General features: G+C 41.3%; 1 protein-coding gene across 4 annotated transcripts in view; it reads right to left on the reverse strand.

Annotated features, from left to right (window-relative positions):
* The window catches only part of GLIS3 (GLIS family zinc finger 3), a 471,393-nt gene that overhangs the window by 412,568 nt on the left and 42,462 nt on the right, over positions 1–16,363 (reverse strand). For 2 of the 4 annotated variants that reach the window (XM_019729930.3, XM_074330481.2), the window contains exons 1-2: positions 13,020–13,672; positions 140–626 (exon numbers count right to left, since the gene is read on the reverse strand). In XM_019729930.3, coding sequence (XP_019585489.3) covers positions 140–527 — 388 coding nt within the window. In that variant the 5' untranslated portion in view covers positions 528–626; positions 13,020–13,672. Of the gene's footprint in view, positions 1–139; positions 627–13,019; positions 13,673–16,363 lie in introns of those variants that run through there. The other 2 variants (XM_074330482.2, XM_074330483.2) reach the window with 2 other exon arrangements.

Genomic DNA, 16,363 nt, shown 5'->3' on the forward strand with positions numbered 1-16,363 from the left:
GCTGCTGATCATTATGATACCATCCGCTTTGACCCTGACATTGAATCATGCATTTTCCATAGGATTTTCTAGGAAAAAGTACTAGGGGGAGAAAACAAATAGTTTCTACTTTTAAAAGAGCCCAGAAAGATAATCCTACCTTTCCCAGGATTTGGAGGAAAAAGACTTCCAAACTCCTGCTGCTTTGGCTTTAATGTGTGTGGCCCTGACATGCCTCCAGCCTGGGTGACCTGGAATCGTGACTTCCCATTGGTGAACACTTGTCTCCTGGGGCTCAGGGCGGGCAGATGGATGGGGCTCTCAGCCATGTTGCTCTGAGGAACCATCCCTCCTCCTGAGGGCATCTTGAGATGGAGACTGTTAGCCAGGCTTCCAATAGCAGGGCTCGGTGTGCTGCCACAGGATGGGGGGCCAGGAGTCCCCGAGTGGGCTCGGATGGGAGGAATGTGTTGGCCACTGACCATCCCAGGCCCCTGTGGGGTTCCTGATGTCCGCTGGAGATTCATGCTGCATGACCTTCCATTCATTCTGAAAAAACCTGTGGCCAGGATGGTCAAATATCCAATAGCACTAATGACTCCTTTCAGGCAAAGTCCAATAAGTTATCCATGGTGTGGGTTATTAGCCTGTTTAAAAAAATAAATGCAGGCATTTTTAAAAGTAAAATGGAAAACAAGTCACAGTGAGTTTTCAACCTGTGTAGTATTCATCTCAGGAAGAAAAGAAGCACTCTTAGCAAAATGGCCTTTTCATATACAGCTGGGTCATCAAATACATGGTTCATTGGGAGGCACTCTCCCCTCCTGCTTTCATGGTAGACATGATTATGGATCACTGCATTGTATTGTTTGCCACCGAGCCCTTCTCAATACAGTGCTCTTGGCAACTACAACCAACTTACTGGTGCCAGCTTGCAAAATGAAACTTATTTTGCTCCCTAGAGGATCTGTCCATACTAGTTCACTTTTGCAACAGTGAGTCTTAGGAAACCAAACTGAATTACCTTCATGAGCTGTGAGACCAATGCTTCAAAGGTTCCAACAAACAAATGGCAGATATAACCTCTAAAGGAGATTCTGAGGACATTAAACCATCTCTGATTTTCACTCTAAGAGCAAATTTTTCAGTCCCTAGATTCACAAAAGATAATATAATATAGGTCTGGGACTCTTGCAAAGTCTTCATATGTCCACATATCCAAATATTCATAGCAGCATTAGAATCTTGGTTCCATACTGATCCTGAATTATGGGCATGGAAATAGAATCAACATCACAATACTCTCACGTCCTGTCAAGATCCTAGAAAAGGAAAAGGCTGTGAAAAAAACTGCTTTATGAAAAATATAAGGAAAGAACAGCCCTTCTAAAGGTATGTTTACCATGCACCACACATGCTAAATTGACCATAGTTACATGAAGCTTCTTCCATCTGCAACCTCACCACCCTTTTCCTCAAGTAGCAGAGGAGAACCAAAAGTACTTGATAGTCAATGAGGTGACTAAGTGCCACTTCTCCTAGTGAATGACAAACACAGTCGCAATCTGTATTCTTTGATACAGACATGACAGTCATGGAAAGAAGCCAAAGTTGAACAAACACAGGAAATATAGACTGAGTGTAAAGCAATAGCAGCCAGATGTCCTCAATTGGATGGTTTCTCTTTTTTTCTGTATGACCCACTCAATGTCTTAGACAAATTATTTCCAACACAACTCCCAAATGAATGACTCCATCAATCATCAAGGACAGGATATCAAAAAGGGCAAACTTTTTTGTAAAGAGCATTGTTTTTTCTTTTATCATTTCTGAAAATCAAAAATATTTAATTTTCAAGCCAAGCACTCGCTGTGCCTTCTGCAAAGTTGACTAGGTGTGCCTGTATGTTGAAGAACTTAAAAACTTACTAACAATATAAAATTTGGAATGTTTTCTTCATCTTTACCAATTCTCTATTTTATTAAGAATTCTATCATTGTGTCAAATTTAATACTGCCATGCCATCTAGTCCTCAGAAGCACACCTAGATTTTGTTTCTGCCCTTCCCTTCACTGTAGATCGCAAGAATAGACAAATAAATCCAGGTTTATCCAAACCTGTATCATTTAAGTTTCTTTATGGAATAATAAGAAATGAACCCTGGTATCAGACTGGTTGTAAGATTTTTTTTACATTGGAAAAATTCTAATGCCTTTTCTGCTGTGTCAATTTAGAAGAACTCGAGTATATTACCAGTTGGTCTATTGATTTACTGGTTGATTGTGGGTAAGAATCATTTAATGTCTCTGTGTTTTGCCACATTATAATGCCCGTCTATTCTCTACTCAGTGATAAAATAGTATTTTCTGAGCACTCTGAACCTTGCAGAAGAAAGCACTTATTCAGTACTGACCAAAAAAAAAAGAAGGCAAAAATAAATATGTTGTATTGGCAATTTGTTAAAAATGAGGAATTATCCAACATGACTGGAAATATGAGTCACTAAGACCATGGTTCAAGTGACAAGTGTCTGCAAATTTGCAGGCTGTGCCCATTTCCAAGTTTTTAAAAATAAGGGACTCGTTTTTTGGCAGCAAGATCATATACAAGCAGGAATTATCATCAAAAATCTGGATAAAAACACATAAGTAGGTACTTAGCATTAGACTAGATCATTAATGCGGTAAGTTGGTGAGAAGGAAAAATAATTAAAACACTGAGAACTTAATTATCAGACACTCATACCTGCCTGACAGACTGGGTATTTTATTTTTATTTTTTATATAAACCATACTCATGTATTAAATAGCTTTAGGTTGAAAATAAAAACAACAACAAAACTGTACTTAAATGTTATTACTAAAAAAGCAATAGCCAGAAAGTAAAACGATTAATGTCATAATAGGAAAACCAATAGGTCGATGGCATGTGAGCTGAGAAAAAGCAGCCTCAAGACAAAAATAAAATAAATTGTATGTGAAAGTATGCCTAATAATTCAGTTTTCACATTAATCATGCCAACAAATTTGTCAAGCATTAGATACCAGAATTTAAACATCAATTTTGTCTATTCGTATAATATTTTATGTACTTTTTAGCTAGGACATATGATCGTGTATAATTCTAAGTATACATGGCAACAAAAAAGGAATAAATTGCTAACTTTTAAGAAAGACATCCTCACTGAGTCAGAGTGAAAAGAGCACTCAATTAGAAGTCAGGACACCTGAGTTCTGCTGCCGGCCAATCACTTATAACTTCTCTGCACTTACAGTTTTCATCCATAAAATGAAGACGTTGGTGATAATCAACCGTCGCTTGAAATTCTGGGCTTTCACATAATTAAGATAAGGAAGACTATCAAAAATACCCATTTACTATGATCAAGTATAAATATGTAGATTTTATACCTGTGGCACTTAAATCAAGGAAATTGGATAGACGTGGAAGCAAAAATAGTAATCTCTACCCACTCCATTAAAGCAAGAGCTCATAGGAGGCTCTCGTGCCAGCAATGTGCTGAAAGACGATACTTACCTTAAAAAATGATTATTAGGATTAAATTTTCCTACACTTTGTCAAAAAGTAAAATCACAACTAATCAGTATCAAAACCTAACTGGGAGGATTCCACTGGAAGAGCATCTTTCTACTTAAAAACTTAAGTTCTCCAGTATTACCTTCTTCTCTGTCCTCCATCCAACTACTCTACCCTACCCTGCCGTATCAACAGAAGAAAAAACAAACAAAAAAGAAGAAAAAGCAAGGAACATCCAGAAGTACAAATTTAGAGTACTTAAGATCTGACATATTAATACATTTAGATTTCTAATACGCCATTGGTTCAAACAATGAAAATATTCATTCTGCTATATGAGTCAACATGGGTTAATAAATCGTTCCTTTTGACCACTTTCAAACTCTTAAAAAAAAACCCTCCTGTAAGTCAGGTCAGGAAGGAAATTACTTAACTCCTAAGGAAACTAAGGCACAAAACCATTTCATGAATTTTCTGGAAAACCTATGACTTTAACCAAAATACAAAAATCATGATTCTACGTGATCCCCAAGGCTCAGGTACTGTTTCTCATGGATTAAAAGATTAAACAAATGAAATGCAATGTTAACTCATCCATTCAAGAAAATTCCAAAAGCACGAGCTCTATAACGCCTGTTTACAGCCAAAAGCCCTTTCTGAGTAAATATCATTAATAAACTCATCTAGAGTCATAATTCATCTGATGAGCCAGTTAATTATTAATTTTCATACATCATTTCATTTCCTTAGGCTACATTTAGCCTTTGTTACATTTTCCACTCCTTATGCCACAAGCATTTCTTACCCTGCTTAGAAAACCTGACAATGAGGCACAAAATACTGGTCAGCAAACAAACCGCTCCTGAGCTGGCTTCTTGTATGTACTATGTCTAAGCCACCTAAAATAGAGTTTTTATTGATTCTTTTATTTTTTCCCCTTTGGGTTAATGAATGTATAATTTCATGAACACTGCCTTTTTACCATCAATGGCTTGATCATTAATAGGCCCATGCTATTCCCAGGGGCTTCTCTAGTTACAGCTTTTGTAGCCAGAAGAATATAGAAATGAAAAGCCTATTGATAGGTAATATAAGTTATTCTCATGCACGGCTGCAGTGTGAAGCACAGCTTGCAATGCAATCAAGGACAGATAGAGCTGAATGTTCTTAGATCCCGGGAGTTCATTTTAATAAGCAGAATGTACCTTGTCCTAACACAGGTGACTGACTCCTCAGAAAAGATTGTATAAACAAAAACCAATCGTGTAAGTCATTTTATTGGCAACAATATAAACACAGCTATATTAGATGTCACCAATAAATCAAAATTATTCTTGTCTGCAATTTTAACAAGAGGAAAGTGCAAACAGGAGCCTGTGAAGCTGGAGGATATTATAGAGGAAATGCATTGGATATGTACAATATCTTTTCTCTAAATTGAAAGGGAGGGTACTATATATTATGCTAAAGTAACCCACAACAAAGTATAGTTGATCGTGTCTGTGGTTTCATAACTTTATTCAGTACACTGACAGATTCACGGACTTTAAAATAGAAGTTACATAGAAACAGGGCTGGGATAATTCCATATTATTGGGATAGGAGCAGAAACTTAGGGAGGTTACACCTGGTAACCTGTATATATAGACCATATAGGCATCTGGACATTCCCAAGGTCTAATGTTGGTAAGTCTAAGACTATTAACATACTTATTTTGAATACTAAGATGTACAGATATTATTCAAGCAATATAATCACCCATAAGATGAAATCAAAAGGAGAAATTACTCTTCCTAAAGCCAGTTTAGCTCTGAGTTATACCACATAAAAATATGAATACAAATTAGTGTCCCGTTCAGAGACTCAGGACTATTCTTCCAAAGACCACTCAGAAAAGATAACACGTATAATGAACATTACGGACTCCATCTAATAGAATCCCTGACTGTTTTACCTGTGGATTCCAACCCTTCCTTACGGTAGCTATCTAATTAGAGATATACACATTTTAACTTTGTTTTAATTTTTATATTTCATAAAGTTTTCTGAAACATGAAAATAATCTTCCATAAATGAATAGAATACGGTATTTGGCAGCGCCCTTTTAAATTTAAATTAGTGGCTATAATATTCAAAATATGGGTAGCAAATATGGACAGAACACAGAGGAAAAGAAGGGAAGATGGGGGGGGGAAGGGGAACAGGAAGAAGAAGTGGGGGAGGCAGAGGGGAGAGAAAGGGAAGAAAGTGGGGGGAAAAGGGAATGACCAAATCCAATGCAGGAATGTATTCCCTAGTTAGTCAATCCTAACTTAAAAATCAGAAGCAGCATTGAGAACCTTGTACTCAATGCTAGTAATTACAGAACTCTAGAAGAAATTCAGAACCTTCAGGAAAATACTGCTGGAGGGCAATATTAAAAGTTCAATAACATCTCTTAGAATCTACTTTCCACACTTCAGTGCATCTATACAACTCTCATATTCCCCAAGCTCACTAAATGTCACTACTTTTAGTAGTAATTACCTACAAGTATTTCATTTACTTTGCCTCAGTCATTAACTCATCAATGAGTACAGAAAGTTCTAGAAAACTGTGACCCTACAGGAAATGGCAAGGGAGAAGGGGATAATTAAGAGATTTCCTTGGTGAGCTGTAAGAAATCACACAAAATGAGAATGACTTGGGACCTGACAGAATTTTGAGACAAACATAGATTCTTTGGCCCAAGTTGAATATGGGCCCTAAGACCCATGTTTAACAAAGTACTCTTTCTAAAGCAGCGTTTTTTCAAACTAATTGCAATCCATTGGTGGGCCCTAAAATCAATTATTTAACGGTGAAAGAACTTTTTAATGAAATAGAACCGACTAGAATAAAATACAAGCTATCAGTGGGCATCAAATGTATTTATGGTCAAGTATTGTTTTATTTCAATTATTTGTGGGTGTACATGACTGTGTGCATACCACATGTTCTGGATAAGATGGAAAATGTATGGTGGGTTACAGTCAAAAAAAGCCACTGTTATAAAAGTATTTGGACTATCTGCCTGCCCAGGTACCTATCAAGAACAGCTACAGATACAGACGGAGTTGAACAGCCAAAGTAAAACAAACACCAAAATATAGCTGTAATGGAAGATCTAAGTGTTCGACGTTTTTAGCTTTCTGAAAAATAAGGATTAAATAATACAAAGGTACACTACTACCACTGTTATCTTTCACTTTGCCTTTTCCTTAGGATACATCAATTGATCAGTTGTGCTCTATAAATATCACTTAATTAACCAAATAACAGAATCAGGATCAAAATGAGTTTTCGATCTCCTCCCATGCAGAGGGTAGATGACCTTCCCTGGAATAAAACTTCACTCTTACAATGCTAAAGGGGGAAAAGTTTAAATTAACACACAACTGCCTTTGAGAACTGAGTTTTTCAAAATGTGTTCTTAATATGAGTTAACCATCAGATCCTATGAAGAGGAATTTGAAATGGAAAAATGAACACATTCCCTATGATGTCACTGCTGAATTAATTACCTGAATTGCAGAGTGAACACCACATGGCCATGGTTTGAGACACAAAGGCTTCTTCAGAAATGTAAAAGAAAAGTAACTAGCTGGAGATTTTTTTTTTTAATCTATCCTCACAGAAGGAGATACATAGGTAATAAAATATGGCAAATGAAAAGCATATTGTCACTTAGTGTGCATAAATAATTACTCAGCCCATTTGAATAGCTATTTGCAATGCTAAAAATGACATTCTTTTCAGAGGGGTAATAAACATCTACCTATGGAAGATTCTAGAAACAAAGTGAATTTATCACTCATTAAACCAAATATTCAAGTGTAACAATGTGTCCCTGTCAGATATGTAACTGAGTGATTTCTTTCCTTCAGTATAATTAGTTACCCCTTAAAAGTGACCAATGTAACTATTTTTAGCTGATGGTAGACAGAAGTTTTATACAAGTTAAATAATGTTCAGTGACATCACTGCAGAAGTATGAACATCCACAACAATGACTAGGCCCTTAACCAACATGACAACATATTTATTAAAAAAAAAAAAAAAAAAAAAAAACCCTACATGAATGACTCAGTCAAGTTACAGACAGAAGTGGAATCTATTGGTCATGCTGAAAAGGTTGGGAAAACATTAATCCATTTCTTCACACACAAGAATAACAAGAATTCATACACAGCCCTGGCATCTGGTTAGTTTTTTGGGATAGAATTCTGCAAACCTAGAAATGAAAACTTCATAGATGTGGCTCAGAATTTCAGGAATAACTGATACTCAAAAAGTTTGATCTGTTTAACAAAGAGCCTGGGACAGGGTCTGATCTGATGCTGTAACCATATCTGCCCATCTGCAGTTCAGCAAGACTTACTGAACCTGAAGAAATGTACAGTTGTTCCTGTCCTTGGCCTTGAAGAGATCACATCACACAAGAACCGCCTCACCAGCTTCCTTCATTTCAAGTCTACTCTCAACTACTTAGAGCCTCCATGATTCCAGTTTTACAGACAAATTCCGTTCCCAAAGTGGAATATGGTTGGATCCTTGTTTCTACTCATCCTATAAATTGCCTTAGAGACCACCTGGGTGGTCCTTCGCCTCCTTCCTTCTTTTGCGCTCTTTTTCCCTAAATTCAGATCCTATTCAACCTCCACGCCCACCCCAAATACCTACCTTAGGCCTTCCCTGATCCTCTCTTAATCTATGTCTCTGATCTGTAAAAAATGGTGAGAATTACACTATTGTACCTAGTTCATAGCATTACAGAATATTAAGTGAGATAAATGTTAACTATTTTACTATACATCCCTCTCTTTTAACATTCATTACTTTCTCCATTGCCTTACAGTAGTTATTTGTCTGTGTTCCATTTTCCTGTCTAAATTCTAATTTCATTAAGTTTGGGGTCTATGTATGATTTATCTTTGAACGTTCCCCAGCCCTTCTATATACATAGATTGTTTTACATTTATATATTCACATGTATTTATATTTTTTTACTGTAATGTTCATTTATAATGAAAAAGATGATAAAAATAAAATATCTAATTATATATTTATATACTATGTTTACCATTTATTGCCTGAATAAATACAGTATAAGTGAAGTAGGGCCACACAATCATGAATCCCACACTCTGTGTCTTGTGGAACCAATTTAATTATAGTTGCATGGTTCCTAGTCTCTGCCTCCTAATCTATTCCTTTCTCTATTAGGAAAAAGTGACATAAAAACTCTATTCCAGTCTTCTGAGCAGGCACATTATTCTTGCCTTTATCTTGGCATACTCATGAACAGTGAAAAATCCTAGCTAAAAGCCACAAAACAAATAGTCATTTCAGTACTAAGACCAGGCACTTCTTTTGTTGTGGAGGTTGTCAGTCCTAACAGAGAGCCTGCCAAATGCATTTTGGGTTGTCATGGTAGAGGTTGCCCCTCAGCATTCCCCTTGCTCACCCTAAGCTGACTTCACACTATACATTTCACTCGTGTATGTTCAGTCTCCCTAATCAGACCATCATTAGGGCAGAAAATAGGGCTTCTGTGTCATTAGTGTCCAAATTACCTGACCTACTGCTAAAAGGTTGTTATGTCAGAGAAAGAAGCCAGATCCAAGAGTACATACTGAATTATTCCAATTACATAAGGTATTTTAAAAACAGGCAAAATTAATATATATGTTCGAAGTCAAGGCAGTGGTGACTCTGGGGGAATGTAGTAACTGGAAGGAAATAATAAAGACATTTCTGGGTGTTGGTAATGTTCTATTTCTTGATCCAGATGCTAGTTATATAGTTGTGTTCAGCTTGTGAAAATTCATCAAGCTTAAAATATGTGCACTCTTCTGTACTGATATTTTATCTCAATAAAAAAATTGGGGTTTTGTGTCAACTCTGTCTGAAGTAAAAGGGAAACTAGGAAAACGTAGAACGTGGTCATCTTTTAATCAAACTTCACGTTAGTTTCATTTTAAAGATTTTGTTATGTCTCATTCTCCAGGAATGAGTAAAGTATGTTTTTATTGCACCGATTTCCTATGTGCCATTTATTTATTTTATTTTATTTTATTTTCAGTCCTGATTGAGTCTATGAGGCAACCAAACCTAGGAAAAAGTTACAGTTAAGTCTTGTATTTCCACCTTCTTTGTAATATCCTCTACAGAATATAATTACAGAAACACAGAAAAGGACTTCGCCAGGGAAGAGAATGTGCAGGGGGTGCCACTTCCGGAATTATCTCCTTCAAGAAGCACTTCTTCTATATTATGAAAGAATTACAAATTAACATTCCAACTCCAGAGATCAATAACTACAATATGAGAGGGACAACAGTAGAAAGTATGTCCTCAGATTTAATTTACTGGCAGAAAAGAATACTCAGAGAAAAAAAAGACTGAGAACACTGAGCTCTATTCTAAAATGATGGAAAGACCACTTTCTGCCATATAAACGAAGGCAGGGCTAGTATAAAATACTAATTTGCTGTTATTTAACCTCCCTGTCCTGATTAGGTTGGCCCAATAGGAATTTCACCCAATAGGTGGACCCTGGAGTTCATCCAAAAAAGAAGTTGCTTTTCCTATCTAGTATAATGATCACTTCCTCCCAAGCAACCCAACTGACCCCATGTATTCAATCTCTGACAAACCAATTACTATTAAGAAACTTGAATGGAATCAGGGGTCAGAGAAAAGATGCTCTCTCAAAACAAGCCTAAGGTGAACCAATGAGAGAGGGAGTTATAGTAGCAATTAGATTTAACTACTCATACTCAAGGATTGCTGAGTTCTCTGAGCAACAAAGGAAAGGAATTCAACTACCAATAAGGAAAGACATGTCGAAAGTAATTGGAAAAGAAATGCCTACTACTCTTCCTTTCAAAGGTAGTGTTAGGGGTCTTAGGGCTACTCTAGCAACTAGTGAAAACATACAACTGTAATGCATTTAAAGGTGAGCCTTAAACTTCCACGTGTTCCCAATTACAAAAATCACACACTCCTGTCTCTAAATGGCTTCAAACTTTCCCCCAACAACCTTCATTGCAACCTTTTTCTGCAAACCCTTGCAGGTTGCACCTGTTTCACACATCACCACTGGAAGCAAACTTGGCGGAGGAAGAGAAGGAATGGCGAGATTTAAACTAACACAAATCAATTTTATACCAAAAAAAAAAGTTTCTCGGTTTAATGCAAAAAGGGAGGCCTAGTGGAGAACGCAGTAGAGGGCGAACAGGCAGAGGGGGAAACAGACGTCTGGCTAACTCCCAAGGCAGAAATCATGACTCATCAAGTCTTTCAGTAGGGACAGAAGGAGACTGCATTTCTCTTGAGTTCACCTTCTTCAGGCCAATAAATGCTCTCTGAATTGAGACTGGCAACTTGAGTGTTTGTCCTGTGTCTGTGACAACTGGCTGTGTGGCCTTGGGCAAAACCCTTGAAAGTCTCTGTTGCTCGGTTTTCTCATCCACAGGTGATCGCCAAGGAAGGCCCTGTCTAGCTTTAACAGTCTATATTTGAGATTTCCACTTCTCATAACCCAAAGGGAATTGGCCCACTGGGGGGAGCTACAGAACATCCCTCTTCTCAAACTCTAGGGCCCACGGGCCCAAACTCTGGGAGATGCTGATCTGGAAGTAGGTAGGGAGAGAGCGCAAAGCCCTCCTCTCTGTAAAAGGGGGGACACAATTGCAGAGTCCAGTCCCGCGATTCCGGAAGTACCCTCCACCCCCTGCCCCGGGTTTAGAAGCTCCAGGGATGAGGGCCGAGCTGATGCCGGGGAAGCCTAAAAGGGGATGAGGAATACAGAGCAGAGGGCCGGGGCCTCTGCCAGGGGCAGGGCTGGACAGATCCGGAGAGGTGCTGAGGACCCGCAGGGGTGGCAGAGGCGGCAGAGGCGCGTGGGACAGGGCAGGAGGAAGGCAGCCCTTATCTGTTCCTGATCCTCCCAGCTTGGCCCGCAGGGGTCCGAGACCCGCGCCCCATAGGTTCTCTGGAGCGGAGCGAGGGGCGTGTCCCGGAACGCGGCTGGGGCCGCGCTGCTAAGACCGGGTCACTCCCTGGCCGCCTGGGCCCCTAACCCTCAGCGCCGTCCGCTTACAAGCTCAGGAAGACAAAACAAACTAGTGCTGGCTTCCTGTTGTGCAACCCAGTCCTGAGTAAGTCGGGGCCGAAAGGGCGCCACCGCTGGGAAGCCCAAGCAGCGGGGACCAGCGGGCTCCAGAGTCCGAATCCAGAGGGAGTCGCGGCCCCACTCGCCGCTCACGGGAACCGAGCGCACGACCACCGCGCCGCACCCGCCGTGCGGGCCTGGACCCCTCCCCGAGCTATTGTCCTAACCCTCAGGTATCCTTCACTTCTTGCCTCCCGAATAGCCCCCAACAAGTTGAGGGCATGACCCGTGAAGCCAGAAACGACCTTTCCCAAAGTTTCTACCTCCAGGTACCTAATTGAATCATCCATAGGATGACAAATGCGTCAGGGCTAAGTTTTCCAGACACTTGGGTGACTTCCTCATCCCTGAGGTGACTTGTCAGCTCCAGTGAGTAACTTGGAAGTATCGCTCCAGGCAAGGTGTGTGTGTGTCTAGGAGGGAGCCGGCTGCTCACTCACGCTTTCCAGAGAGCTGCCCGGCAGACTTCAAAATACACACGGGGTCATTTATAGGGACGGGAGACGTGAGAAGGACAAAGTCCCTGAAACTGAGACATTTTCCAAACAGTGCTGACATTTCGTCGGGCCGCATAAAAAGGTAAACTCTAGGTGACGAACTCGGTGGGGAGGATGAGCTTCTGAATGTGTCTGCGCATTTTGCGGCGTGGGAGGTTATAGTTATAGCCCTGAGGATGCGGGTCACGGACTCATCCCCCCCGCGATGAGATAATGTACCCCCGACCCAAGGAGCTCCTGGAGCAATGGGGACATCGGCTGCAGAGTATCACAAGCGTAGGAAACAGCCTTCGTGGAGCTCAACAAACACGTGGAAGTGGAAGACAAGTAGAGCCCCGTGTGTGCGCGAGAGACCTCACGTCACCCCATCAGTTCCCACTTCGAAGATTCCCTTCGGGGAGGACTCCTGGGTGTCGTGCACGACCATACCCATGCGTCCTGTAACTCGCCCTGATTCCGTAGCCCTCTGCCCCATGCAATTTAAAAGAAAAACCAAAAACTCTTCCTAATTAAAGAAACTTTAAAACCTTAATTTCCTTTCCATCCTCCTCTACACAGGGCGCTCTGAGGCAACTGACAAGAACACAGCCTGATTCCTAATTGAGGGTCGCTAAATAAATATCTTTTAGAGAATCTGCGGGTGAGGGTGCAGGTATCCTTAAACCCGCGAGAACGCCACCGGCTCAGCATGGAAAACTATTTCTAGTCCCTAGTTTGTGTCTCTGAGTGTTAACTCCCCCACATTCTCAAGCACCCTGTTTCTTCCCCGTCTCTCGCCTGCGAGCAAAGTTCCTATGGCATTACTTACCAGGTAACCGGGATTTCCACAACAAAGCCGGCGTGCGGGTCCTTTCCCCTGGCCAGCCTGGGCGAGTGACAGCGGGCGGCCAGCGCTGGCGAGGAGACACTGGGGGCTCCAGCCCTTCAGCGCGCTCCACGGGTTCTGCCTCCTTCGGAAATGAAAACTCTCATCCAAGCCCGGGGACAGAGCGCGGAAACCCGGCCCAAGTGCCGTGTGTGCGCGCGCCTGTACGAGGGGAGCAGCGGCAGGGGGAGGAGGAGGCAGAAGGGGGTTGGCTGGACCCTCGGCATCAGCTCATTCTCCCCCCCACACACACACACATGCAAATAATGCTTTAAAAAGTTGAGTTTCGACTTTGTGCCTCGCTTGTCCTGCTCATCTTCGCTGTAGGCCGGGGGATGTGTCTGGGGGGAGCAGCCCGGGAGGCTGGCTAATTGCTTTCGGCGGGTTCCGTCGGTGAAGCGGTGAAGCGCTGGTGAGAGCCTGGACGACTTAGGGCGGCGCGGGGAGGGGCTGCGCTGGTGCCCGTGCGCGCCGCGCTCTGGGCTGCCCCGGCTGCGCTGTGTGGACGCGGCCGCAGGGCGAGGGGAAGGAGGGAGGGAGGGAGGAGGCCGAGCGAGGAGTGTGGATGTTAGTGTGGCTGCGAGGGCCGGCCTGCAGCCAGCTGCTTCCTGAGTGTGAGCGCCGGAGGGGGAGGGGGGAGGGGTGGGGGCGGGTTCGCTGGTCACTGGGCTGGCCAATTCGAAGGCCGAGCTTGCGTCTCCCTCTCGACGTGTTAACACACACACTCCTAACCGTGCGCCAAGGAGTCGAGGAACTCCAGAACCGGATAACAGCAGGGAGACACTTTGCCTTCTTCTTGGGCCTTAGTTGTTAAACTGGCTTTTTTCTTTAACATGAAAAAGCCTCAGCGTTTAGACAGGATTTGATGTCAAATCGTAAAGAACAAAGCAAAAAAAAAAAAACAAAAAAAAAAAACAGTAGTAAGATGGGAAAAGTGAAAAGTAAGAAGTGAAAAATGGCAAAAGGGTCTTTCTTCTATTATACAGGAGTGGATGCATATAACTTCGAAAATGGATAGGTGACGCACAGAGGATGCCTCTGGTATCTTTTTAATGTCAAGTATAGACAAAGGAGAGAGGAAGGTAAAGAAAGTGTTGCAAGGGTATAAAACACAGACTGCTAGGAATGGAGGCACATTCCCTGCATATGTTGCATCTATTAGTGGCACTTTCTCCCGAAGAATTCAATATCCTTAGCTTCACCTCCCACCTAATCTGTGACCCCAACCCTTCTGCTTGGTTTGATCAGAGTCCTGAAGGAATTAACCAACTTAGAGGTTCCCCACATGTATTGTCCCAGATGCACAGACTTCCATCTCGGGAATCAATGTATGTAAAGCACACAATACCCTCATAAGGCCTTTCTGCAATATGAGAATATTATTCACCCTTATGAATGAAATGAATCAGGGTATCTCAAGACACTTAGGATTTCACCAGTCCTTACATTCTATTCTAGGGCTCTTAGTCCAATAAAAATTAGCATTCAGGTAGTAGATGCTGTGATCAAAATAGAAGCCCTCAAGTACACAAATGATTCACCCCAGAAAACCAAACCAAAAAGACTTGACAATTTTCACGTATCTTATTTCAGAAGGTATATTACTAGAGTCAATATCGTTACATGATATTGACACCCCCCAAAAAAAGGCCAATTTTCACAGTACTTCTTATGTCTTCTTTCGAGCTGCTTTTCAAGACTCCCTTTAGGGAAAGTTATTATTTTCCCTTTCTTAAAGACACAAACTCATCAGAATATTAATCACCAGAACATCTGTCAGCAAAAGTGGAGGGAGAGAACTAATAAGTGCGTAGGATAATATCCTGTCAATTTTCCAGTTTTCTCTCTGTTCTTCATCTCCTTTTGAATGCAAGTATCCAAGCCCAAGATGGCAATCAATGGGTTCAACCACACAGAAGAAAATACTCATAAAATGAACCATGCTGCAACATCACAAAAACAAAGAAACCAAGTGGTAGAAGTTGCCATGACTATTCCATTGTGGCTAGTTATTGCAACATGCCTGACATTCACATGAAAACTCGTCCTCATTAACTCCAGCCTTCAGGAGCAGAGCAAGATGTGAACACTGACCCTTCAATGCATCACGGGAAATTCTCTTCATTCACACTCTTGTGCTGTATGGACTGCTCCCCTGGAACAAGACAAGGCTGGATGGAGGCTACAAAAAACCTTTCCAATGTCCCTCAGATATCACTTTAAATACAATGGTTTTGATGCATGAAGTGATATCTTGGGAGCTTACAGAAGCTTCCAAAACTTCCCACTTAATGGGACTAGTTTAGCTGGAAGAGAAAAATATAGTGCTACTCCCTACTTTAATCAATGGCTCATGGAAATAAAACACTGGGAAAGTTATTAGTCATCAACCTGGAGATCCCCAAAACTCTCTCCACTTATAAGAGCCCAAGGGCAGGAATGTCATTTTCCACTTAGGTAGGATTTTCATGAGCCTCTAACATTCCTAAGACATTTACCACTAAATAGGTACAGTGCTTTTGTTGATTTTTTTTTTTTTTTTTTTTTTTTTTGGCCAGGAATGTAGATCTGCAATGTCCTTACATTCCATGGGATACAGTAAACATGCAGCATTCCCAATACAACCCTGGAATGACTCAGTATAAGATCTGCACCAATTCTGGACTGAATTGGTCAACACGGGTGGGGGAGGGGAGAGTAATTAAAGATGGTGGGAAAGGAAATAGTGCAGCACGGCATTGACACTCTCCCTTCCCCATGAGCTCTCCATCATGCTTAGGAATCATGTCCTAGCAGCCTTTCAGACAGATATGTGGGAACTGCAACCCATTGGTATCTTCCCTCCCTGGAGTCATTAGTTGTATGCATCTCAACTGCTGACTCAGAGTGGCTGATTCAGCAGACACGGCCCTGTTGCCAGCTCAAGTCCAGTTCTCATTCATTTGAGAAATATTCAGTGAGTACCTACTCTGTCTCAGGCTTGGGGGTAAAGGAATCAACACTCATAGGCATTGTACGTGGGAAGATGTTACATAAAAAATTTTGCTCGATTTCTGGGATATAGCAAACCCTCATCTGCTTCTCAAAGCAATCATATGAGATGGCCACTGGTAGTCTCTCATTTAGAAAAAAGAAAGCTGAAGCTCAGTAAACAGTAAAAGAGAGGGAGAGGCAGAGCTAGATTTGCCAGTCTAGAAGCCCCAAGTTCTTTCAACATTGCTATCCTACAAAATAACTGCATGCTCTTTGAATGTGTGCAAAGTACACTGGACATGTATGAAGCGCCA

Source organism: Rhinolophus sinicus, chromosome 16, assembly GCF_057876585.1.
Source record: "Rhinolophus sinicus isolate RSI-liver-muscle chromosome 16, RSI-T2T, whole genome shotgun sequence".
Lineage (NCBI taxonomy): Eukaryota > Metazoa > Chordata > Mammalia > Chiroptera > Rhinolophidae > Rhinolophus > Rhinolophus sinicus.